At 35.7% G+C, this 25,929-nt stretch overlaps 1 protein-coding gene across 1 annotated transcript; it reads right to left on the reverse strand.

Moving 5' to 3' along the window:
* Positions 1-415: 415 nt before the first annotated feature.
* LOC149806159 (glucose-induced degradation protein 4 homolog) lies at positions 416-25,845 on the reverse strand. Its single transcript, XM_089951056.1, has 5 exons — positions 25,657-25,845; positions 21,276-21,443; positions 13,349-13,453; positions 8,847-8,977; positions 416-3,437 (listed from the first exon to the last, which is right to left on the reverse strand). Exons 1-5 carry the CDS (start codon positions 25,795-25,797, stop codon positions 3,374-3,376), a joined length of 609 nt encoding a protein of 202 aa, XP_089807182.1. The 5' UTR covers positions 25,798-25,845; the 3' UTR covers positions 416-3,373.
* Positions 25,846-25,929: the final 84 nt, after the last annotated feature.

Here is a 25,929-nt window from a genome sequence, read left to right on the forward strand (position 1 = left end):
CACATCAAGACTTAGCATATCAGCACTAATCCTGGATAATGGTACATCAGCACATTCACAACTGGAATTTATTTGGAACACTGCTGGAATTCATTTGGAATACTCTATACTTAAGTACTTGTGATAGAACTTTTTAGAATATTTGGATTTAATTCACATCACTGCTTGTTCTTTTTAGATTTTCACTTTTTTATGCAAGGAAAATAAATTATTTGTTGAATTTTAAAAAATTAATTGGTTTTGCCTTTTTTTAAAGTTACTTCATTTAAGACCATAGCGTCATAACACATTTTTACACACTGCTTTGAAAAAGCCCATGTAGTGTCAAAAAACTTTATTGTTACTTGAGATTCATGGAAGACGCTTTAGCTTTACAAAGAGTGGGCAATAAACAAATAATAAAATAATGACAGTGTAGAATAAAAATGTTTTATTTCAAGATGAGCATTATCAACAATCTTAGAAATGAACAGGCATAACAATTCTACCATGTTGCAACAGGACAAGCTTCTAAAATGTTTGAAATCTAAAATACAGTAACAACCTCTCTTAAGCAGTCACATCTGGGAAGTAAGAAAAATGTCCCATGAACGCAGAAGGTTAATTAATAAAGGATTTGTGTAATAACTAAGTCTACATGGCCTTGAAAAAAGTGTCTATTAAAGACATGTGATAACTTAAGGCAAGTTTGAATGTTATATATAAAATATATACAAGCATTTATTAGATATAATAATGTTTAGATACATCTTTCTCTCTCTCTCCCTCTCTCTATACAATAAAATTACAATGAAATTTAACAAGCACAAACACTGCTGGCTGAAAATGTTGGTTATATTTTTTCAAGTTTTCTGAGGCTGACAGCTAACAGAATTCTTTAAATTGTTAAGTGTAAGATAAGAAAATTCCATCAGAGGGCAGAATTCTGCATTACACACATGACTTTTCCAACAGTCAAATGCACAATTTTGGTCCCAAGGGTAGAATTTTCCTATTCAACACAGATCATTTTTCTCACATTCCTGAATGAACAAATATGGATCAAATCCAAAATGCAAATTCTGAATATTAGTTAATTTATAAAACAGTAAAACAATCACAAGAAATTTAACATCTTTTGACAGTGTAAAAAATGACAGTGTAAACTTTAAATAACATTAAGACATACATCTGCATTCCAAGAACAATCGTCAGCCAGAACATGCCATTGCCAGATTGTTGGATTGATGCAGAGTAACTGAATCAAGCTCATCAAGTGATGCAGAGTAATCAATTAAGCTCTTTGAGTGATGTCAAGTACATAATTCATTCATCTCAAAGTTATACTGTACAACACTGTATTTTGATTCTGCATGTGACACAATTTGTACAAATGAATAATCTGGTTGTCAGTGCAAATACGGGATACAGTTTTCTCATATGTATCTTGTGCAGTTTTGGAAAATAGTTTCCAATTAAAACATTTAAGCAAATAACTTCTTGCTAAATGTAAGGTGACTGATTTTATACAATGCAGCCTTCTGTAGTCATCGCCTCCCAAATCCAACTAGTTTCTTGCTTTCCATCAATCATGTTTCCAACATATTTTACTAACTCTAAACAGCCATCTCTGTTTAGCAGCCAAGATTTGTCATTCCCACTCGTAACCAGTAAATGAAGGCTGCCCTATAATCTATGCAAATGTTCTCATTTCATAATCAATTTATGTTCTATCTGTTAGATGTCCAACAGATAACTTTTATCATCAGGATAGATTATCGTACAAAAATATTAAAATGAATCTAAAGTAGAACAGTCTCAGAAGTAATAAATGTAAGATTCTGAACTATGACCTCTGACCTTATGGTCAAAGGATCAATTGGAATCTTAAGCATTCTTTGGTAAAACCGGATGTAGGGTCTAGGAAATTCATTGATATGTACTGGGCATAGAGTCATTTCAAAATTTTAAAAATCAAACAAAAACAAATAAGAAATATGAAATATTGACTCAAGATGCAAACTTAAACTGAAGCAATAACTCAGCAAATTTTATCAGTACAAAGAGAAAATCGAACTTAAACTAGGTCTTGTTGATATTAAAGCGCATATCAAATTCTTTTTCCCTTGTAGTCCTTAAAAATATATTAAAATGAAATGAAATTTGATGTGGATACCTTGTAATTGTTCTATACAACAGTCTATCACCGGAATGAAAACTCTGACCCAGAATGATTAATATATATCATTACAAAACTGTGGAGTCCAGAATGTATTATGCAATCTGGAGCAAATTTATGGATACAAAATCAGCTTAACAAAAAAGAAAAGAAAGAAAGAAACAAAAATACAAGACCTGTCCAGGTAAAACTGTTAAATCGGGCGCAAAGACATAAAAACCGTACTCAGGGCCTTTTTCTATTAGTAAAAATTTGATTGTCAGACGATTTGAGAAAACAGTAAGAAACTAAATCTTGAAATTATCTGATACAATCCTCCATAAATTTACTAACAATCAAAATTTTGTGTTAGAGTTTAAATTACATGTTCCATTTAGTGAATACAGGGACAAAGTCCAAAAGGTTTCACATATAGCCTTCTTGAATCTCAAGAACTATAAAATTGGCTAAGGTAATTTTCAGAGTAATATTTATATTACTTTAGGTACAACAAAAATAAAGCCATTCAAAGGAAAAGATAAGATCACAAGAACAAGTTCAAAACACTATGAATTTAGTTTAATTTACAAGGTACTGATTTCTGTCACTTCCATGTTACTAATATAATGAAGACCATGAAGTTTGTTACTATTAATAGCAAAATACAAACTATATCTGGCAAAAGAAATAGATACTATGCCATAGGCATTGGAGCTTGATTACAAAAACATATTTCTGTGAGCCTTGGAGTATGTAGTTTACAATTTCATCATCAGGCCTTCAATTGTTTTTTAATTTAACCGACCCACAAACATATAAATTTCAGACTTTTTCTTGCCCATTCATTATTTCATTTCTTTTAATAAGCATCAAAGTAAATAGCAAGCTATGTCCTTTTAAGACTTTATTCATGCCAATAATAATTTAGAAGTACAATGTTCCCGACAAATGATTTTGTACACAATGAGATGGGAAGTTAAATAACACATTCTATCCGATTTTATCATTCCTCATCGATAATTTACACAATATTTATTTGCCTGCATGCAAATCGCTTCCCCATGGCAATGAGCAATAGAAATTCAGAAGGCCTGATCATAAAAAAAGAACAATTATAAAGATATATAAGAAGAAAAATATGAGAGATTAAAACAGATAATACTAGTCCTGGAAAGAAAATGAATCAATAAATATGTCATCTTCCAAACTATCACAGCTTCAATTTAATGCTTTGTATCACCTGAACTGGTAGATTGGTATACTATGCTCTGGCACATGGGTCAAATTTAGTGACTGGTACCTGTAAAATGAGAAAAAGTATCATCAAAGTTGAGTGACTGGTACCCATAAATAGTCACCATACCAGTCTATGTGCAAACATCTTAATGTCATCCAGAAACTAATATTCCATGCCCCAAATTTCACTTATGTCCTTACAATTTATCCTAAACGTTAGATTTTACTAAATTCCTCAAAATGTATCATAAATCTGAGATTTTACTAAATTCCTCACTATTTATCCTGAAGTTGAGATTTTAATTTATTTTCCATTTGACATACTGGTCTGACACTCCTGACATTAAACTTTTTATCTGACTTGATGAAACATAATAAAATCAAACACATGTTAAAAGATTAACTTGTTCACTGAACAAACTTGTATCTTTTGAAAGATTTCAAAAGTTCCCCTCAAGACCATGCTAGACTTTCTAAAAAAATAAAAATAACACTTTCAGAGGTAACCAGGGTAAAACAACTTAGTAATATAGCATTAAACACAAGTTCTGCCACATACTAATTCTGATAAACTGAAAAATTCAAAAACCACTAATAAATTTCTGTGACATTTCAATTTAATGTATGCATGAAACTGTAACATAATTTGAGTTTGGGTGTACTTAAACTGTAATGCCTTGTGAGAATGAATATGTCATGGTGGTGGTGGAAACCAGGAAAATGCCCATACAATAAGTATAAATTTTAACTTTTAGTCTCACATTATTAGAAAAGAGATGAAGAAATCTAGGAAATATAGCACATTTCAAAGAGGAGGTAGCTAAGTCAGTGAAGTGTAATAAGAGATGTTATTCAGACCATACAAAATGATCAGACTACATATTTTTTACATGAGTAATAAACAGTTATTGAAAGTTTTGTTCTTGGGGAAAAACTGAAGCAAAGAAGTGATGAGAAAAGATCTTCCAAACTGGTTTGCTGATGAAAACTGTCACAAATATGAATCAGATGATCAAAAGATCTCCATCATGAAAAAAAGAATCATCCTTTTGAAAATGCAAGTCACATATTATTTCAGCGATATACCAAGGCCATAAAATATGTCTTTTAGCCATTTCAAGAACTTAGTCAACTAAATAATTGCTTGTTTGAAGCGAATTTCTTCAAATTTTTTTCAACAAAGATTTAACTCCACTAAAAACTCTTCCAGAATAACAGTCTTTCTGAAAACAGTCAAATCCTCATTATATTTAGTGTCAATAACTATATTTTAATGAATTTCCTGGGGAAACTAATTCTTTAAAATATTCTTCATCAAAAGAATATGCTATAGTTTTGCAGAGTTGATTTAGCAATTTTTCATTGGCCAGCATACATGGAAATTGACTGGTTCTACAGAAAAGAAACTGGCACTCCCAATCAAATAAAAATAATTTCATTAACTTGTGAAACTGCAGTACACTGAAAACATGTTTGATTAAATAATGGCATCAGAAAATAGATGACATTTAAAAATTTATTCAACTTTAATAACAACTTCAAAAACTGAACTGGCCCTTTGCACCTGTGGCTGTCAGTATTACATGACCTCCCTCAAACCCAAGCCATGGACTGACAGGCCTACAGCTAAACTGACACTCGCACTGCAGCTAATTTAGAAACCTATTTGTTGCTAGAATTCTGAGTTGATTGTTTTTGTGAAAAAAAGAAGGGCACAAACAAATTATGATTTGCAGTATATGAAATAAATTTTTACTGTTGTACTGATGTTTGTCATTTCCCATGAAGACAAAAATGACATCTACTATTCTTACCTAGTTTCTTGCCTGTTACCAGGCTGAGTACCTAATATTAACTTTGTCAATCATTTTTATTCTGGACATGAATCTAGAGTCACAGACACTGATTTATAAATACCAATTTTTAATAAGCTTTTGTAATAAGCATTTTGATTGTTTAAAATCACATCGTTGTGATGCAGAATATTTAGATCACAACATCAGAATGGAACAACTTTTTTATTCTTCTGTTCTTGTGTATTTTTTAAAATAAAAATTTCAAAATTTATTTCTTGAGATCTGTGATGTCATTTTATATTGTCTGTAATTGCAAGAACTGAACATTTTCCGGAATTCATGAGGTCACAAAACTTGAAAATCGACAAAAAACTATGCATGAACAGCCTTCATGTTGCTACAGACAGTCAAACAGTGTTAAACTGAGTGAACACTAAGCATGAATGGCCTTCAGATTGCTACAGACAGTCAAACAGTGTTAAACTGAGTGAACACTAAGCATGAATGGCCTTCAGATTGCTACAGACAGTCAAACAGTGTGTTTAACCGAGTGAACACTAAGATTGAATGGCCTTCATGTTGCTACAGACAGTCAGTGTGCTAAACTGAGTGAACACTAAGCATGAATGGCCTTCATGTTGCTACAGACAAACAGTGTGTTAAACTGAGTGAACACTGCATGAATGGCCTTCATTTTGCTACAGATCTTCATGCAGTGTGTTAAACTGACTGAACACTGCATGAATGGCCTTCACATTGCTACAGACAAACAGTGTGTTAAACTGACTGAACACTGCATGAATGGCCTTCATTTTGCTACAGATCTTCATAGTGTGTTAAACTGACTGAACACCACATGAATGGCCTTCATTTTGCTAAAGATCTTCATGCAGTGTGTTAAACTGTACACTAAAAATGAATGTCCTTCACCTTGATACAGACCTTCATGCAGTGTTAAACAAACTGTACACTAAGAATTAATGGCCTTCACCTTGATACAGACCTTGCAGTGTGTTAACATATTTCAAGCTTCATGACTTCCTGAATCCTGTAATATTCAGTTCTTAAATTCTTGCACTGCTCTGAAAACAACTGAAGGGATACAAACTAAATTACGACTGAATCGCTCAAACTATTTAGTACTAACTATTAACCTAAAATCTTAATGCTGACATCACTGATGATAAAGCTGCTGCCACACCAAAAACATCTCAATCTTGCGTTCTGTAGTCAAAGGTGAAATTAGAGTTAGTGGTGATGGCCATGCTAAATGATAACGTGGAATACTTGAAATTAATCTCATTCAAGATCTCTTCAATAAAAAAACTCCAAGAAAACTGTAAAAAGTATTGATTGGAAAGAAAGTCAAGAGGATGGTCAGTCTGTGACCATAACTTCTATAATGAATATTGTGGAAAGGTGGAAATCAAATTAATTTAGTGTCTTTTCAATATACACCACTCCGTCAATAACTCGCGAACCCGCTTATAACATGGGGTCAGGCATGGATCCCATTTTTTAAACCAGAAAATACCCCAAAACTTAATCCCTATTTGTTGAATTTGAAGAAAATTGCGATCCAAATTGGTAACGGAAACTTTGATGTATCCCTCGTTTTATCATCGAAAACGGTAGATAGGACCTGTAAATTTTAATCAACACTATGAAATATGAAATTTAAAAATAGGTCATACAAATTTTTTACATTTTCTTTCCAAATGACATTCCTAGTACACTGCAATTAACTATATGTAAGGAAATTTCGATAATGAAAATGTCACTTACGCAGAGTGGAGGCAGTACTTTAATCAATAAATACAAATTATATAATTGTTTTATCTATTGAAATTTGTGTTCCAGTTCTATCTTTTAGTTCCTTTTAAGTGTAATCGTCATAATTGAAATGTGTCCACTTGTAATTAAACGTAAAATACGTCAATCTACCGTAGCAGCTATGTCTGTGAGCGTTTCTCAGGGAACATAATTAAGTGCAGACCGTGTTTTGATAACTGACTTCTGGAAGTATTTGTATATTGTTGCACTGAATTAAAAGCTGGCCTCCAATGTATTATTATGTTAATTATGTCTTTTGAATCAAATAAAGGAGGTGGAATAAAAGAAAAGTTAAAAGGCACGAAAATCCTACAAACTTAAAATATAGCGGCCTCGGTCATATGTCGGGTGAACTCACTTCATTTGATCAATCGAACGCTTACAAATGTTATTGTGTATGTAACATAAACTACCTTAAATAAACCATCTCTTTCATAACTGTGATCAAAGATAACAAGGCAGCCAAGCGAAATGAATACTTTGTTAAAAAAAAAGAGAGCTTGATTTCACAGATATGGACCATTGTGGGCAAGTGAGTTTCAGAGAACTGGCACTTAGAGACATCCTCAAAGATGATAAGAAGTTTCATTATTACTTCCAATGAAATCACAACATCAATATTGTACTAATTAAACAATACAAAAATTGAGTTTCGACATAGACAATTGTCTCACTAAATAAATATCGCGTGTTTTTGAGAAAAAAAAGAATCTTTTTAGGTGGTGTATCAACAGCTAGTCTAGTTTCCTGCTCTGTGAACTCCCAATTTGGCAGGATAATATTAAACACCACTACGGGAACCAGACTCATCAAGAATACAAAAAGCAGTGATGTAATACACATATTTTTTGGCGTACACGTGAAGGTTGTTGAAACCAGTTAGAACGATTTTTCACATGTTGGACATTTTGAAAATGTTATTTAAACAGAATAATGAACAACTTCACTAGAAAAAGTGCGTTATTAAAAATTATTATCGACGTGATTGTAAAATGAGGATTCAGTCAATAAACAGCCCAGTTCCCTAACACCACTCCCCCTCCACAGTTTTCTTGATGTCAAAGCGATTTTTTTCAATTTCTGGAGGTCCCTCTGTAACTCGAGCCTCACTTATAGTGCAGTACATGTTTGTGGACCCAGTTATGCGTGAGAAATGCAACAAATGCTAAAGAAAGTTATGCTGCAGAAATCAAAGTCAGAAGACTAGGCAATCACGGGCCATAAATCATGTAAATGATGCAGTGGAATGCTGGAAATCAATCAAATTCTCATGAACTGCATTCCATATGGCAAATATGGTTGAAATCTAACAAATTTTGGTAATAACAATTAAATGAAACCAAAGTAAGGAGGACAAGCAATCGGGGAATCAAATCTCTTCTAAATGGTACTAAACACATATATGGCACACATAAAACATGTTTGAAACTGCATCTGAACACAAGCCAGTAACAAGCATCATCCTAGATAAAGACATAAAGCTAATTGTCAAAAGTCATAAGTATCCAAATGGAACTGATAAGACAAAACCCAATTAAGCCATATCTAGGACTATGACACAATGTGTACATCAAACTGAACAAAAAAAAGTTGAATGGTTCCTGATCGTTACAAGCAACTGCTATAGTGGAGCTGCAAGACTGATGTAAAATGGGCAATAACTCTATCATAATTGGGCCTGAAAATATTAAATCTTTAAAAGGTACATCCACATGTAATGGTGAATTCACCAACCAAATGGCATCCAATTACATGTAAGGTTAGTTTCAGGAGCTTTGGATGGATGGACAGATCATCAGACTGACTGAAGGAAAAGGATATTTTGATTCCTAACAATTACTTACCATTCTGAACTTCTATGGTAATAATATCCCTCAATTGTTGCTGTGGACTTTTGAAAGCATATATAATAGAATCCTGCAAAGGATGCTCCGTTAATGTCTTTTATTGTGTGATCTGGTACAAGAAAATGTTCCTGTAAAGCAAGAAAGATACAGCATAATTGTTTGTTTTACCTACTTTAAGAGAAAGTTACATTATTCTAATTCTAATTTTGTAATTGCAAGATTATATTTTGGCCTGCTGATTCAAAGTAGGTAGCATTAAATAACCTCTGTTCAAACAACCCCCACCCAACTCCCCTGATCTTGTGACTTCTAGTAAATTCTATCTTTTACAACAAGAATTCAACAATAAATACGTATGCCTTAGAGTAACGACTCAGTTTATTCAGAATGTCTTGGGGGTACAGATGCACACAACCATTTTTCAGTTATGCAACTCTGACATAATAAAAACAATAATAATAACAATATTAAAGAGGATTTAATCTACAGAAGATCTAAGTGCTTTATGATATTATTTGACACATAAGGACATAAATACAGACAAGATTACAAAAACAAACATGAGATTACAAACAAAAACATGCTAAAAGTAATTAACCTAAGAAAACATTGCCTAGTAATAAGCCTGTTCTTGAAATAAGTCAGTTTTAAGAGCTCTCTTGAATAAGAACACACTGTAGTTATGACCAAGTTCTGTAGGCTGGCTCTCCAATCTATGTAATTGAGCCCTGCCCTGGTATGTAAAAGAATGTTGTTTCTAGGACTTTGTTTTGATAGTGGAAATAGTGAAAATATGAGGTCAAAAGAGCAGCATAACTATCTAGAAGGGGTTTACATGTGGGTGAGGTCAGAAGAGCAGCATAGCTATCTAGAAGGGGTGTGTACATATGGGTGATGTCAGAAGAGCAGCATAACTATCTAGAAGGGGTTTACATGTGGGTGAGGTCAGAACAACAGCATAACTATCTAGAAGGGGTGTGTACATATGGGTGAGGTCAGAAGAGCAGCATAACTATCTAGAAGGGGTGTGTACATGTGGGTGAGGTCAGAAGAGCAGCATAACTATCCAGAAGGGGTGTGTACATGTGGGTGAGGTCAGAAGAGCAGCATAGCTATCTAGAAGGGGTGTGTACATGTGGGTGAGGTCAGAAGAGCAGCATAACTATCTAGAAGGGGTGTGTACATGTGGGTGAGGTCAGAAGAGCATCATAACTATCCACAAGGGGTGTGTACATGTGGGTGAGGTCAGAAGAGCAGCATAACTATCTAGAAGGGGTGTGTAGATGTGGGTGAAGTCAGAAGAGCAGCATAACTATCTAAAAGGGGTGTGTACATGTGGGTGAAGTCAGAAGAGCAGCATAACTATCTAGAAGGGGTGTGTACGTGTGGGTGAGGTCAGAAGAGCAGCATAACTATCTAGATGGGGTGTGTACATATGGTGAGGTCAGAAGAGCAGCATAACTATCTAGAAGAGGTGTGTACATATGGGTGAGGTCAGAAGAGCAGCATAACTATCTAGAAGGGGTGTACATGTGGATGAGGTCAGAAGAGCAGCATAACTATCTAGATGGGGTGTGTACATGTGGGTGAGGTCAGAAGAGCAGCATAACTATCTAGAAGGGGTGTGTACATGTGGGTGAGGTCAGAAGAGCAGTATAACTATCTAGAAGGGGTATACATGTGGGTGAGGTCAGAAGAGCAGCATAACTATCCAGAAGGGGTGTGTACATGTGGGTTAGGTCAGAAGAGCAGCATAGCTATCTAGAAGGGGTGTGTACATGTGGGTGAGGTCAGAAGAGCAGCATAACTATCTAGAAGGGGTGTGTACATGTGGGTGAGGTCAGAAGAGCATCATAACTATCCAGAAGGGGTGTGTACATGTGGGTGAGGTCAGAAGAGCAGCATAACTATCTAGAAGGGGTGTGCATATGGGTGAGGTCAGAGGAGCAGCGTAACTATCCAGAAGGGGTGTGTACATGTGGGTGAGGTCAGAAGAGCAGCATAACTATCTAGAAGGGGTGTACATGTGGGTGAGGTCAGAAGAGCAGCGTAACTATCCAGAAGGAGTGTGTACATGTGGGTGAGGTCAGAAGAGCAGCATAACTATCTAGAAGGGGTGTGTACATATGGGTGAGGTCAGAAGAGCAGCATAACTATCTAGAATGGGTGTGTACATGTGGGTGAGGTCAGAAGAGCAGCATAACTACCTAGATGGGGTGTGTACATATGGGTGAGGTCAGAAGAGCAGCATAACTATCTAGAAGGGGTGTGTACATGTGGGTGAGGTCAGAAGAGCAGCATAACTATCCAGAAGGGGTGTGTACATGTGGATGAGTTCAGAAGAGCAGTATAACTATCTAGAAGGGGTGTACATGTGAGTGAGGTCAGAAGAGCAGCATAACTATCCAGAAGGGGTGTGTACATGTGGGTGAGGTCAGAAGAGCAACATAACTATCCAGAAGGGGTGTGTACATGTGGGTGAGTTCAAAAGAGCAGCATAACTATCCAGAAGGGGTGTGTACATGTGGGTGAGGTCAGAAGAGCAGCATAACTACCTAGCAAGGTGTGTAAATGTGGGTGAAGTCAGAAGAGCAGCATAACTATCTAGAAGGGGTGTGTACATGTGGGTGAGGACAGAAGAGCAGCATAACTATCTAGAAGGGGTGTGTTCGTGTGGGTGAGGTCAGAAGAGCAGCATAACTATCTACAAGGGGTGTGTACATATGGTGAGGTCAGAAGAGCAGCATAACTATCTAGAAGAGGTTTGTACATATGGGTGAGGTCAGAAGAGCAGCATAACTATCTAGAAGTGGTGTACATGTGGGTGAGGTCAGAAGAGCAGCATAACTATCTAGATGGGGTGTGTACATGTGGGTGAGGTCAGAAGAGCAGCATAACTATCTAGAAGGGGTGTACATGTGGGTGAGGTCAGAAGAGCAGCGTAACTATCCAGAAGGAGTGTGTACATGTGGGTGAGGTCAGAAGAGCAGCATAACTATCTAGAAGGGGTGTGTACATATGGGTGAGGTCAGAAGAGCAGCATAACTATCTAGAAGGGGTGTGTACATGTGGGTGAGGTCAGAAAAGCAGCATAACTACCTAGATGGGGTGTGTACATATGGGTGAGGTCAGAAGAGCAGCATAACTATCTAGAAGGGGTGTGTACATGTGGGTGAGGTCAGAAGAGCAGCATAACTATCCAGAAGGGGTGTGTACATGTGGATGAGTTCAGAAGAGCAGAATAACTATCCAGAAGGCGTGTGTACATGTTGGTGAGGTCAGAAGAGCAGCATAACTACCTAGCAAGGTGTGCAAATGTGGGTGAGGTCAGAAGAGCAGCATAACTATCTAAAAGGGGTGTGTACATGTAGGTGAGTTCAGCACAGCAGCATAGCTATCTAGAAGGGGTGTGTACATGTGGGTGAGGTCAGAAGAGCAGCATAACTGCTTAGAAGGGGTGTGTACATGTGGGTGAGGTCAGAAGAGCAGCATAACTACCTAGAAGGGGTGTGTACATATGGGTGAGGTCAGAAGAGCAACATAACTATCCAGAAGGGGTGTGAACATGTGGGTGAGTTCAGAAGAGCAGCATAACTATCCAGAAGGGGTGTGTACATGTGGGTGAGGTCAGAAGAGCAGCGTAACTACCTAGCAAGGTGTGCAAATGTGGGTGAGGTCAGAAGAGCAGCATAACTATCTAAAAGGGGTGTGTACATGTAGGTGAGTTCAGCACAGCAGCATAACTACCTAGAAGGGGTGTGTACATGTGGGTGAGGTCAGAAGAGCAGCATAACTACCTAGAAGGGGTGTGTACATGTGGGTGAGGTCAGAAGAGCAGCATAACTACCTAGAAGGGGTGTGTACATGTGGATGAGCTCAGAAGAGCAGCACAACTATCTAAAAGGGGGGTGTACATGTGGGTGAGGTCAGAAGAGCAGCATAACTATCTAAAAGGAGTGTACATATGGGTGAGGTCAGAAGAGCAGCATAACTATCTAGAAGGGTTGTACATGTAGATGAGCTCAGAAGAGCAGCATAACTATCTAGAAGGGGTGTGTACATGTGGGTGAGGTCAGAAGAGCAGCATAACTATCCAGAAGGGGTGTGTAAATGTGGGTGAGGTCAGAAGAGCAGCATAACTATCTAAAAGGGGTGTACATGTGGGTGAGGTCAGAAAAGCAGCATAACTATCTAGAAGGGGTGTGTACATGTGGGTGAGGTCAGTAGAGCAGCATAACTATCTAAAAGGGGGGTGTACATATGGGTGAGGTCAGAAAAGCAGCATAACTATCTAGAAGGGATGTACATGTGGGTGACAAAAGAACAAAATAAGTTTTTCTGTACAGCATTCACAAAATATCAGTCTGAGACATTTTTAAAATGCAGAAATTACCATAATATTTATACATGTTATGATTGGGGTGGGAAATTGAAACAAATTTGTAAATCTGTCAGAAAATGAATAAAGCTAATCTGTGATAATAAAACAGCACTGTTACCTTCCACCTCATGAATACATAATCTGTATTCTTCAATTCTTCATCATAATCAAACTTGTCAGAGTTGAACGATTTGGCAAACTGGTAAAAAGACAAAAATTTGCCCTGAAAAGTAAAACAAACAAAAAAATTGACTTCAAGAAAAATAAAATGTCTTAAGAGGTACAATAAGTACACTTACCTGAATTTTTATTAACTCTGTATATAGTTTTTCAATAAAAAAATCAATTAAAATGAATTAATAGTTGCAATAAATTTCCCCTGAAAATAACCATGCTGGGTGCTCCAGACAAAAAAGGAAAATTAAACTTAAATTACTTAACATTAATTTGTGATTTTCAACATTTATGTTATTTGTAGGTAAACATTTGCCTACTGTAAACAATAACGTTTTTTGAGGTTCAAACTGGAGATAGCCAAAGATGCAAGTCAACCAGGGACTTTAACTCAGGCCAAAAGGAAAATTTGTTTCCAACTGCACTTGTTTTAAAATTAGAGTAGGCAGATTTTTTTTATTAAAATTTTATATATACATACATATATATATATATATATATATATATATATATATATATATATATATATATAAAGAATACCAATCATATGGCAAATTACAGTCCTTTCAAGTGCACTGGTTCCAGCAAGGGATCATATTTGTCAGGGACTGATGAAGATAAATGCAATAAACTGACTACGAACAGTGCAAAACTAATATCTAACAAGCCTGAGCACTTTCGACTCATAATGAGTCTTTTTCAAAGGCAAATACAAAACATAGACAAGACAAACAAATAAAACAGAAAAACCATTGTGTTCAGAAAACTTTACATGACAATGACTTGTTGTGGATGCTGCAAGATATTTTATAATGATTAGTATATATATAATGTGCTAAGCACTCCAAGTACTTGGGCTAAACCAGCTCAATCAGATGTACAATCCATTATGGTTTTTTTTTGGGGGGGGGGCATACCAGGGTCAGCAACAGGTACAGTCGACTTACTGGAAACATATTGTTTTTGGCCTGATCAAATTCTGACAGCATGTTCAAAATGAAATTGGACCTAAGCTATGTTGATGTCAGCAATTGCCAAAACCAACAATGGAAAAAAGATTTTAGATTGTAATTCACGTTGCCAAAACCAACAATGGAAAAATGTTTTCAGATCACAATTCATGTCGCCAAAACCAACAATGGAAAAAACAAGTTTTCAGATTGCAATTCACATTGGCAGAAACATATACGGTTATTGAAAATTAAAGGGTTTGTGATGGTGCCTGCTGATATTTGCCCCAAAATCAATGGTATCCACTAGTATTCAAGGCTGTATAAATTATATAATGGACAATTTGCCCCCAAAATCAATGGTATCCACTAGTATTCAAGGTTGTATAAATTATATAATGGACAATTTGCCCCCAAAATCAATGGTATCCACTAGTATTCAAGGTTGTATAAATTACATAATGGATAATTTGCCCCCAAAATCAATGGTATCCACTAGTATTCAAGGTTGTATATATTACATAATGGACAATTTGCCCCCAAAATCAATGGTATCCACTAGTATTCAAGGTTGTATAAATTACATAATGGACAATTTGCCCCAAAATCAATGGTATCCACTAGTATTCAAGGTTGTATAAATTACATAATGAACAATTTGCCCCCAAAATCAATGGTATCCACTAGTATTCAAGGTTGTATATATTATATAATGGACAATTTGTCCCCAAAATCAATGGTATCCACTAGTATTCAAGGTTGTATAAATTATATAATGGACAAATTATCAGAAGAATATGACATGTAGAAATGCATGATTAGCATGAATAAAACTTCCATTCAATTAAAAAGAAAAACTGCTTTGATTCAGAAATGCAGCAAATCCCATATTTTAAGAAACATGGGATTTCGTGCTCTGACTGGTCAATTTCCAGTTACTAAATGTAGGTACACTTTTAGACCACTCTGAAGGGGGGAATCCAATGCAGATGTAAACTTGAGTCACCCATTCTCTTGTCTGAGACAATGTATCATTTTCAGTGGCAAAAGATATTAACCATCAGTGATTTGCTCTGTGCACAGTATGCATAGCTCAAGCTTCCCTTCAGTTTTAGGGAGAAGTAATGTCTCCTTTTGGACAAAACATGGAGAAATGAGAGCTAAACAGGGAGAAGTAGGAGCAAAGCAAGACATGCTATGCCCTCTATTTCCCAGAATGCACATTTGCATTTAACATTGGTTTTAAGCAATAATTTATTTCAATAGAAAATTTTCTGAGTTCTATCTAGTATATTATAAACACATTTGGTGCATGTTTAAAAACTGAAGCTATACAATGTAATGAATTTAACTGAGTAACTAGATTACAGTACTGTAGGTACAAGCTGGTACAAATGCTTTATCAACTACCCTTAATCAAGATTGTTTTTCTTACTTTATAAAAGTTTATTTAAAAAATGGCAGTTGAAAGACTTTCTAAACTTGTTTCAATCAACGTCTGTACCATGTGTACATCAGCAAATGAGCTTGTCTTTCAGATCATACTCTTCATCCTATTTTCTTTGTTGCCAATAAAACGTTACCATAACTGTTAATAGACAACACAATGAAGAATTAAAGTCAGTATATGAATAAACTAAACCCTTTTTTTCAACCAAATTGACACAGCCAAAATGCAGGGTCATTTATTTTTAGAAAAAGGGATTTTCTTAATGTAACCACTCACTTTATAGCTTTGTTAGAACAGTCCATTGATTGGATTGCAAATATAAGGTTTTATTATTTGTCTAAGTACTTGATGTAACATCAGGCAATGGTAAAATAATATTTGCTTTGCTGGTTTTTCTTTCTTCATATCTTCACAAAAATGAATAAACTCAGAATACAACCATAACCTTACACTGTCTCTCAAATTCCACAACATGCATTGTCCCATATGATTCTGAATTACATTTAAAGCTAAATCTTCAGTAACATAATATTCAGACTCAGCTTTCTGTGAATTGTATATTTTCCTTAATATATCTGCAAAATGGTTTATGAAAAGAGACAATCTAATAAAGTGGTACTTCCCAGACAAAGCAATGTCTGCCATTATTTCCCCATGATAGGTTCACTTCCTGATCCAAACTAATTTTTACGAAGAAAATAATGTGCATGCAGCAGTGTCATGTCTGTTCTTAAAACATGAATTGCTATTTACATACGCTTAAGTTTCGAAACACAAGTTTGTACATTTTTATCGCCAGAGGATAACTTGTGGAAATCGGGCAGTAATAGCTGCTAACTGACTTGGGAAAAGGGTTAATGGTCAATCAGCTATCAAAACACACGCTTGTGAATGTTGATATAATACCAACTATTTGACAGCGTGAAGCCTACATTTCACCTTGAGCTACATAACCTAACACTGGAACTAACCTGGCCAAGGGAAGGGAGCATCAATGTTCCACTAAGAAATCACATGGCGAAGTCGTTTTAGCTCTCCAAACAGAAAAAGGCAAAGTTTACATTTTTTAGGCAACTTAGTTGCCCACTTCGCCTGGTAGTGTGACCCCTGATTATGCCCTATCATATCTGAATCCAGAAAAAATAGGTTATGATTACTGAATATAAGTAAACATGTTGACTATCCGTTCTTGTCTTTATCTAACATCAGACTCTTGTGACCCCAACTTAGGTCTCCAAATATCTTGCATGAGACGGAATGGTCAGGGGTCAAATAGTGTTGTGTGCAGGTAATGTTTTCCATATTCAATCTTCATTTATTTCTACAATCACTGGTGTGAGTACACTAAGCTTTGTCTTTACAATTCTTGGTAAATTTCAAATTATATATATATATATATATATATATATATATATATATATATATATATATATATATATATATATATATATATATAATGTAAATGCTGGCTTTAAAAAAGTTGTAACCCAAAAAATTGCAAATTTTCAAAAAATGTTGCCATTTTCACAATACAGTACTACCCGTCTATCTGAACATCCTTGGAACCAAAGTAATATTGTAGACATAAGCAGGTGTTTAGATAAAAAAACTGGGGGGGGGGAATGAAAATAAATTGAATTTTTACATACAAGTGAACATTTTAAGAGATGACCTGTCATCAGTGACTAGGATTGACACAGAAAAAGAATGGAAGTTTTGATTAAATGAAGACAACTAGTCTGAAATACATTTGTATATTGACAATTTACATTTGTTTAGTACACTCCAACAGTTAAAAATATACATGCATATGAAAACTCCATGAATTCCAGTATTCGATTATGTTAGAAAATTCATGTGTCAGTCAAATCCCATTAGAAAACACAAGTAAAACATATATATAAAAAACGGTAGTCCTCATTTGATTGGTATCCCGTTGTCATGCACACATTTCTCAAAATAATTCATTCTATTTATTATCCTAGTAGCACATGGCTGTATACTTGTTTATATGCTACATGTACATGTACTTAAATTGGCCTAGATTTGGGTCAGTCTGAGACAACTACCATGATGACGAGCCTACCAAGGGGATAAGGATATTCATAGGGAAATGAAAACGTGAACAAATTAAAACACTTTAGCATTCTTGCAAGATGTCCCACCTTCATTTAACTCGATGGCCAGATATCTATTGTCTGAAAATATTGGAACTTTAATTGGGGTTTTAAACTGCTATTAGTAGTATGCATGAACATTTTTTTTGCAAACATGAATCTATCATGGCTAAATAAATATGTTCCAATCACAGACTTTCTGTGATCAAAGGTCTTCAGCTTGCTTGATGAAGGTTCATGTATTATTTAAGGCGCCGCTAAAGGTGCTCTTTGAAGGACCACACAAATGCCCATTTGTTATTGCTGCAGCAAAATCAAATAACTGTAAAACATTGAAGGAGACAGAATTTTTGTTTATTTGCTTAGTATATTCATAGAATGATCAATGCTCAAATGTAATCAGTTTTCTTTGAAGTTTCAGCAAAACTTTTTTTCTGGTACATAATTCTGGTAGATTGTAATCATTCCCTTTCCTGATTTCAGAGGTATGCGATTGTGGCTAGTCAGGTAGATAGTCCAACATGAAAGACCTTGATCAGGGATGGTCCTGGCTTTTAAAAAGCTGTCGCCAAAAAAATCGCCAACCTCAATATTTTGTCGCCAATTTTCAAAAAGTGTCGCCAAAAAAAGTAGTGTACATTTTTCCAAGTGTTAATTTAGTCTATTAATGTAACAGGCAATGAAAATTACAAAAGATGGATTAGTTAATACTTTAATTACAAGAAGCATTAACAAAATGTTACAAAGTGTTACATGAAGATCCGTCGCGATTTTAGGGCTGCCCACTTGTTGAATGCAGTTTCAAAGTCTAATTTTTCACATCTGTACATGCTGATTCTCATTAAATTCTCGAGAGATGAGATGCAGAGCTTATTTCTGATGTCAGTTTTTATGAAGTTTATCTTACTGAATCCACATTCACAGTGTACAGTGCTGACAGGTGACACCAGTAGTCTCTCAGCAGCCCCCCCCCCCCATGGCTAGCTTCACAAAGCTTGTAGCGAATTGCTTCCTAAATCCCAAGAATGATCACTGAATGCTGTATAAATTTTCTCGACAAGAAAAATAGGATCTCCATTCCCACGAATGAAACTTACACAAGTCAACACCTGGCAATATTGGACCGTATATATAAGCATAAATTCACACCCAACTTAGGGATTCTTTCACTCCTGTATTTTGAGAAATAAATAATTATTATTAATTATGCAAAACTGTTGTTTTTTGTTTTTTTATTGCTATTTCTTGTTGCGGAGTTTAAGTCTCTGCAGCCGTAACACAGGACTGATGGCAAAAGGAAAAGATCAATGAGTAAAATACTGCACTGGCGACAGATGTAATTGTGATTTAGATTGTTTCCATTTGCTTTGTATTTATACACAGTTGTCGGTACTTCAAAGCTTATCAGTTTTCTATGAAGGTTCAGCAGAACTATTGTATTGGTATATGTATAAAAAAAAAACAGAAGGATTAGCCATTCAATTAATTGTATCTGTTCTATTCGCGTCTTCAGAAGTCGGTCAGTTGTAGGTATAGTGCGGTAGCATGATTGACTGTATCGCAGCACACAGTACTCAGCCCAGATGTCAGCATAAGCAGATTATGATGTAACAATGCACTGTAAAGATGGGGTTGTCAATAAGAACAAAGGATTGTTTGTGTAACAGATTGATACCAATGCATTGCTTAGTCAAGTTTGTGGCTTCCTTTCGTTCTGCCTTTTAATTTATCCAGTCCAAATCCATGATTGTATGTACAAATTAAATAACCAAAAAGTATGTCGCCAAAAAAATCGCCAGATGGGATATTTTTGTCGCCAAAAAGGAAAAAAAATCGCAATTTGCGACATTGGCGAAGCCCAGGACGATCCCTGCTTGATGCTGATATTTATGTTCTGGGTGTCAGGGTTTTACTGCCTATCTAATGGCACTGTGTAGCGTGTTTTGATGTCGAGTAACATCGTAACAAAAGTAAAATTTTCAGGAATATCTCATACAACTGGCAACCAATAACGACACTTTTCTACGATGTAAAGTCATAATGTTTTAGTCAGACTTTACTTAATCTGATGTCTTTTCTCTAATAAATTAAAATTCTCACAAAAGAAAAGGACCTGTTTTCAAATTTTGTTGGCCTACATTTCAATTGGCTAGAAATCAGTGAAAGCCAGGAATGCAGAAATAGGGTTAAGCTGAAATACTATTCTTTAACGAAACAAATAAAAATATATTATGCCTATTGGAACTGTAAGAAGCATTTCGTTTCATTCAGGAAATATATCCTGTACATAAACCTACTTCCACAAACCTCAACTACTGCCACATTTTAACAAATTCAAATGTATGTCAACGGAACATGAAAATGTGTCCATTTTCTAGTGTCAGATTTTGATTAAACCTGGATAAAAACACAGTAAGTATATTAATTACATATCAATTTTTGGAAGTGTCCATATGGGCTGCCAAATGTGTGAGATATCCCCAAAACTTTGACAAGTCGTTCCAATGTCAACCGACATCAGAACATGCTATACAAGGACGTCATTTGGGCAGTAAGATGTAGTATTAAAACATAAATTTCATGTGATACGTCTTACATGTAGGAGTAGTCAGGTAGCATGACTATTTGGGTTATATTACAGCATAGAGTACTAAGGACAGACATCAGCATAAGCTATGATATATCAATGAAGTGTTAGAGTGGTATGTCAATATGAACAAAGGATTTGTTTATGTAACAGTGCAATTTTAGATCCAAATTTGCAGCATCCTGTCATGGTGCCTTTCAATTTCTCAACTCCAAACCCAAGATTGAATATACAATTTTTAACAGCCACAAAGATCGCCCAGCACGATCCCTGCTTGAATGTATTCACAATGGTATGAAGAATGATACAAATTCAAAACTTGGGTGCATATATTTGTGGGGTACAAATTTGTTCTCTACACTTGAATAATTTAAAATTAATTTCACACTTTTACTGTCTTGTAGTTACTTAAAAAATAAACCTTTGTACATTAGGCAATTTAGTGATAGGATGCAGTTGCAATGAAACCACACAAGTTGAGCTTCCAATGCACTTTTCAGTTATAAGCAACTTGCTTTTATTAGTCAACATTTCCATACATACATCCCCATGTATATTTTTTTCAGGATTAAACCTCAAACAAAATGGGGGGGGGAGGGGCAAAATAGATGTCACTGTACTTCATAAACTTAATACAAGCATTACTAGAAAACAGTTTTCCTAAAAAAAATCAAACAGCAAAAAACATATTAGTATCACATGATACAAAGAATTTTTTTCCTTGTTTCTGGATAGAATGAAAGGATTAAAATTTTATCTCAACATACCCAATGTTTTCTGTCAACATCTTCATCTGCATCCCATTTCCTGGTTAGAAATGGATGTTTGCTGCTGATGATCTCTCCATCAAAAAAAGTGGTCAGTGTTGGATACTCCTCTGTCAGTCCTTTAATCTTCAGATAGCCACACAAGTATGCATTTTCTATGTCAACATGCTGAAAGCATAAATTCAACATCATTAAAGCATAATTTCATAAATTTTTTTAAACTGATGTTAAAAATCCAAATCACACACACATACACTATTTCACAATCAATGAGTGCATAGAAAAAAAATGATCATTATTGGGACTCCACTCTTTAAGGCTGCAATTGTAACTTTTTCTAAAGGAAGGAGTCCTGGACTGCAACTTTCAAAATCCTATGGAGAACCATGTCAGGATTCTCCAGGACACCAAATCCGCATGCTTTTCATTTTTGGATACATGAAAATTCCAACAACCATCTACTCAGTATGCAAGCATTATTGTCAGAAAAGTGAGTATCAATCATATAGTGGGTGAGCTATCAAATATCAAAGTTCATGTGATTTTAAAGGGATTGTGTAAAGCTGCATATGGGTTGGATCTCAGGAGACAAAGAAATTAATCTACAATACTTGTTAATTAAATGTCTGTGCCTAATGGTGATTGAAATCAAAATACTAATTACCCATGTGCTTTGATACGTTGCTTTGATAAGCATTATGCAGCACAGTTTTAATCCATCTGGTTAAAAGACCTCACATGGTGTTTGGAACACTTGCATGTTATCATATACCAAATTTACAAAAAATAGTACCAAGACAATGAGATTTTATTTCTTGCCTGAGGAATATGAACTCTCGTGTTAATCATTATAAATCAGATACTGTTGGCATCACATGTTCCTTTGTTTTCAAGCGATTATCATATGAGTGCCAAGCATAAGACTGTAGATGTGTATGATTCTTGCAAAAATAGCCAACAGAAATTAGTTGATGCATCTCCTAAAACAGAATGATAAAGAGACAGAGATTCAAGGAAGGAAACATGGAATAGGACATTCCCATTGAATAAGAAAAGAAAAACGCCAAGAAAACAATGGAATATTATTAGCTTTATGCACATGGCATCATTGATAAGGATGGAATAATGCAAAAGAAACTCAAGGAACAATGAACTTGTCAAGCTCAACATGAAAGAAGGTACTGCCTGATAGGATGTGGAGGCATTCCCCCCAGTCTGCTTGGGTTTTTAAGTCACCCCCTGTCCGTGGATCAGTTTAAAAAAATGAATCAATAAGACCATTTCCCTCTGAAGAGTTACAAAGACAATTAAACCAGTTTGAGAAAGGGGGTGACTAGGCCACCCCAGCAGATGGAGGAAACACCTACACATTCTACTAGGCAACACCTTCTTTCATTTTAAATTAAACTGGAAGTGAAGGCAACCCTCCTCGGGAATCCAATCTGATAGGTCCCAAATCCACTGAGCGCTCAGAGAGTCTCTATGGAAGTGTATCATCCATCTCCATAACCACAGGGATTAAAAGAGAAAACAAGAACACCTCAGGGATCCTTGGCATCCGTCCACGGAAGACGATGGTGTAGCTCCAGAGTACGTTGTTGTTTCTCCTTCTTTCTAGCTCTATTTTCAGCTTGCTTTATGTTTCTGTCTTCCTCAGTTTTTTGAATGCCCTGTCTGACAGCTAGGAGCTAAGTGTAACAGTCATTGGCACAGCTCTCCCAGTCATTAACATTGATGTTGGCTGTCATCATGTCCTTCTTGCAAACATCTTTGTAGCACAGACATGGTCGTCCAGTCGGTTGTCACCTTCTGCTAACTCCCCTTATAATAGGTCCTTGGGAATGTGGCCTGGGTCCATTCTCTTGACATGGCCAAGCCAGAGAAGGTGCCTCTTGCTGAGAATGGAGAATATGCTGTTCATGTTGGCACATTCCAAAAGCTGTGTTGGGTACTTTGTCCTGCCACTGGATGTGCAGAATATGCCGCAGGCATCTCAGGTGGAAGCTGCTGAGTTTCCTCCATGTCTTGCATAGGTGGTCCATGTTTCGCTGCTGTAGAGTAGTGAGCTAACACAAATGCCCATAACTGCCAACCTTCCAGGCTCACAATTAGTGAAAATAGGGATAAAAATTAGTGAATTTAGACATGAATTATTGAAAAATACCATGACAATAACTCCATCCACTCTGACCGTCAATACTACACTATATCAATAATCAAGATTGCAAAATAAAAATAAAACACTACAGATATTCAAAAATATATCTGCATTTCTCATTATTATGGTATTCATAAACTTCACTTGATCCTGTGGTTATTTACCAAGACATGATACTGTGGCAGACTTCAACTTCCTCAATTGCTTGATCATAAATTTGCTTTCAAAACAGTTCAGGATTCTTGCCTGCTGGTTAATCTTGGTGACCAAGTTTTATGTGGCATTCTCCGACATCAGTTTAACTAGTGCAGCACTTTTGGTTCTTCCACAGGAAAATCTGGATGTGATCTTCAAGTCCGGTAACATTTGTTGGAAAAAATGTTTATCATGGTCTCCAGCTGATGAAGGTAGATTGTGTTCAACAAGAAAACCCACAAATAATGCTTCAGCATTGGTAGGTTACAGCTCTTCCATCGATGGCTTAAAATATTCCAGAGCTGAAATCTGCGAATTCTGGATTTTCCCAACCTCTATGTGTTTTTTTGCGACCAATGTGCTTCCTCACATCATCTTTGCCACCATGCCCAATACTAAAATTTGTGGCACACTGTGCAAAACGCATGATGTATATCAATGTTTGATGGCTGAATGCACAGCCAATTTTTGGTTTATTCCAAATTAAACTTCACCTTTTGAGCAATACATTTCTTTTTCCTTGGTGGTGAAGCCATTTTCAAGATCTTAGATGCGATGCCAAATGGTAATTCAAATAAGTGGTGACACATGCGCGAAGCAAAATTCCAGTTAGGCTCCAGTTTCTTGCAAAAGCATTTGTAAAACTACTCTTTTACATATAGATTAAAATTGGTTAAAATGCTTGCTACCGGGCCAACTGCACCAATAGGCTGTAGTTCTACTAATATTGCGACCAGCATTACTGGACCTATTCGGCAACTGCCAATATCACGACTAGTGCTTAATGGGAAATTGGTTATTTTATTAAAGATTTAAAATAATTGAGAAATAGAGAATTCGTGAATTTTTTGCTTGTGGCATCAATCACTGAAAAAGTCATGAAATTCACGCCAAAATTGTGAGGGTTGGCAGCTATGCATGCCTGGAAGACACGCAGTTTGGTCTTCTCAGTGAGGTTGGGGAATGACAAAATCAGGTTAAGTTGAAAGTATTATTCTTTAATGAAACAAATAAAAATATATCATATCTACAGAGCCTTTTGGAACATTAAGCAATGTTTCATTTCGTTCAAGAAATATATCTCAACATGAACCTACTTTGGCATACCTCAACTACCATCGTAGTTCAACAAATTCAAATGTATGTAAACAGAACAGGAAAATGCATCCATTTGCAAGTGTCAGATTTTTATTCCACCAGGACAAAGACAGCACAGTAGGTATACTAATTACACATAAATTTGTGGAAGAGTTTCAAAATGGGCTAACAAGTGTGTGAGATATTCCTGAAACTTGGACCAATTGTTCTGATGTCACCAGTCATCGGAACACACTACACAAAACTGTTATCTGGGCAGTGATGTACCACTAAAACATAAATAACATGCAATATGTCTTACATTGAAGGGTTAGGTTTCTTTAAACGAGCAATAACAATGACAACAATGAGCAAAAAGGTGCCATTTCTTTGCTGTGCACAATGTTGTTTTCTTAGTCTGAATAAGTTACGGAATCAAAGGAAGGACTATAAAGGGTGTACAATCAATTAAAATCTCAATTTGGGGACTTAAAATAAGTCAAGTTTAATTGAATCACCCGCAGTTCCTGTGATTCTATCCATACATTTTAAATCTTTTTGTTATTTTAAAACACACAGTATATTATATATATACCCACCAACAACGTGTAATTAGGTATTCTGGCTTGTTAAAATCCCACTCTTGCATATACTATCTTATATTTTGATTTCGGGACGATTCGCTGTTTATCATACAGTACCTCCAATCAAAACGACAGTGACGTCATTAAATGAATTGTGCTAAAAAATGTAACAAGCTAATAATAGTATCAAAATCGCTTAAGTTATATTTTACTTTTTATTGTTAAAACAATTACAAAGCATAACTTCGGTGTACACCGAGAACATGTAATTTCTTGTGTACAGTTTTTGAGCTAATGTCGATGTTGCTAGTAAACCCAAAATATTGCTTTAGAAAGCAGTTAACGTTATAACATGAGAACCTATTACCTGCAAAATGACTTCAACATCATAGCAGTTTCCTTTGCTTTTCTGATAGCCATTAAACTTTGAACCGTTATAGAGTAAAGTCGTGGTTACTCCAGGTTGTTTAAAATTCGCTGGAGGCGGTGGATCAAGCTTCACCGGCATTTCGCGGACCACTCGTCTTTTGAAACTCCGCTGGTCGGGGAAAATCCCTCTATGTCGAATGGAATCTATTTATTGATTGGTTAATTTACGACTTCCGCAAATATTGTCCAATCATCAGTTAGGTAACATTGT

This window comes from Sinohyriopsis cumingii, chromosome 2 (assembly GCF_028554795.1).
Source record: "Sinohyriopsis cumingii isolate HCF-2022 chromosome 2, ASM2855479v2, whole genome shotgun sequence".
In the NCBI taxonomy this organism is placed as follows: domain Eukaryota; kingdom Metazoa; phylum Mollusca; class Bivalvia; order Unionida; family Unionidae; genus Sinohyriopsis; species Sinohyriopsis cumingii.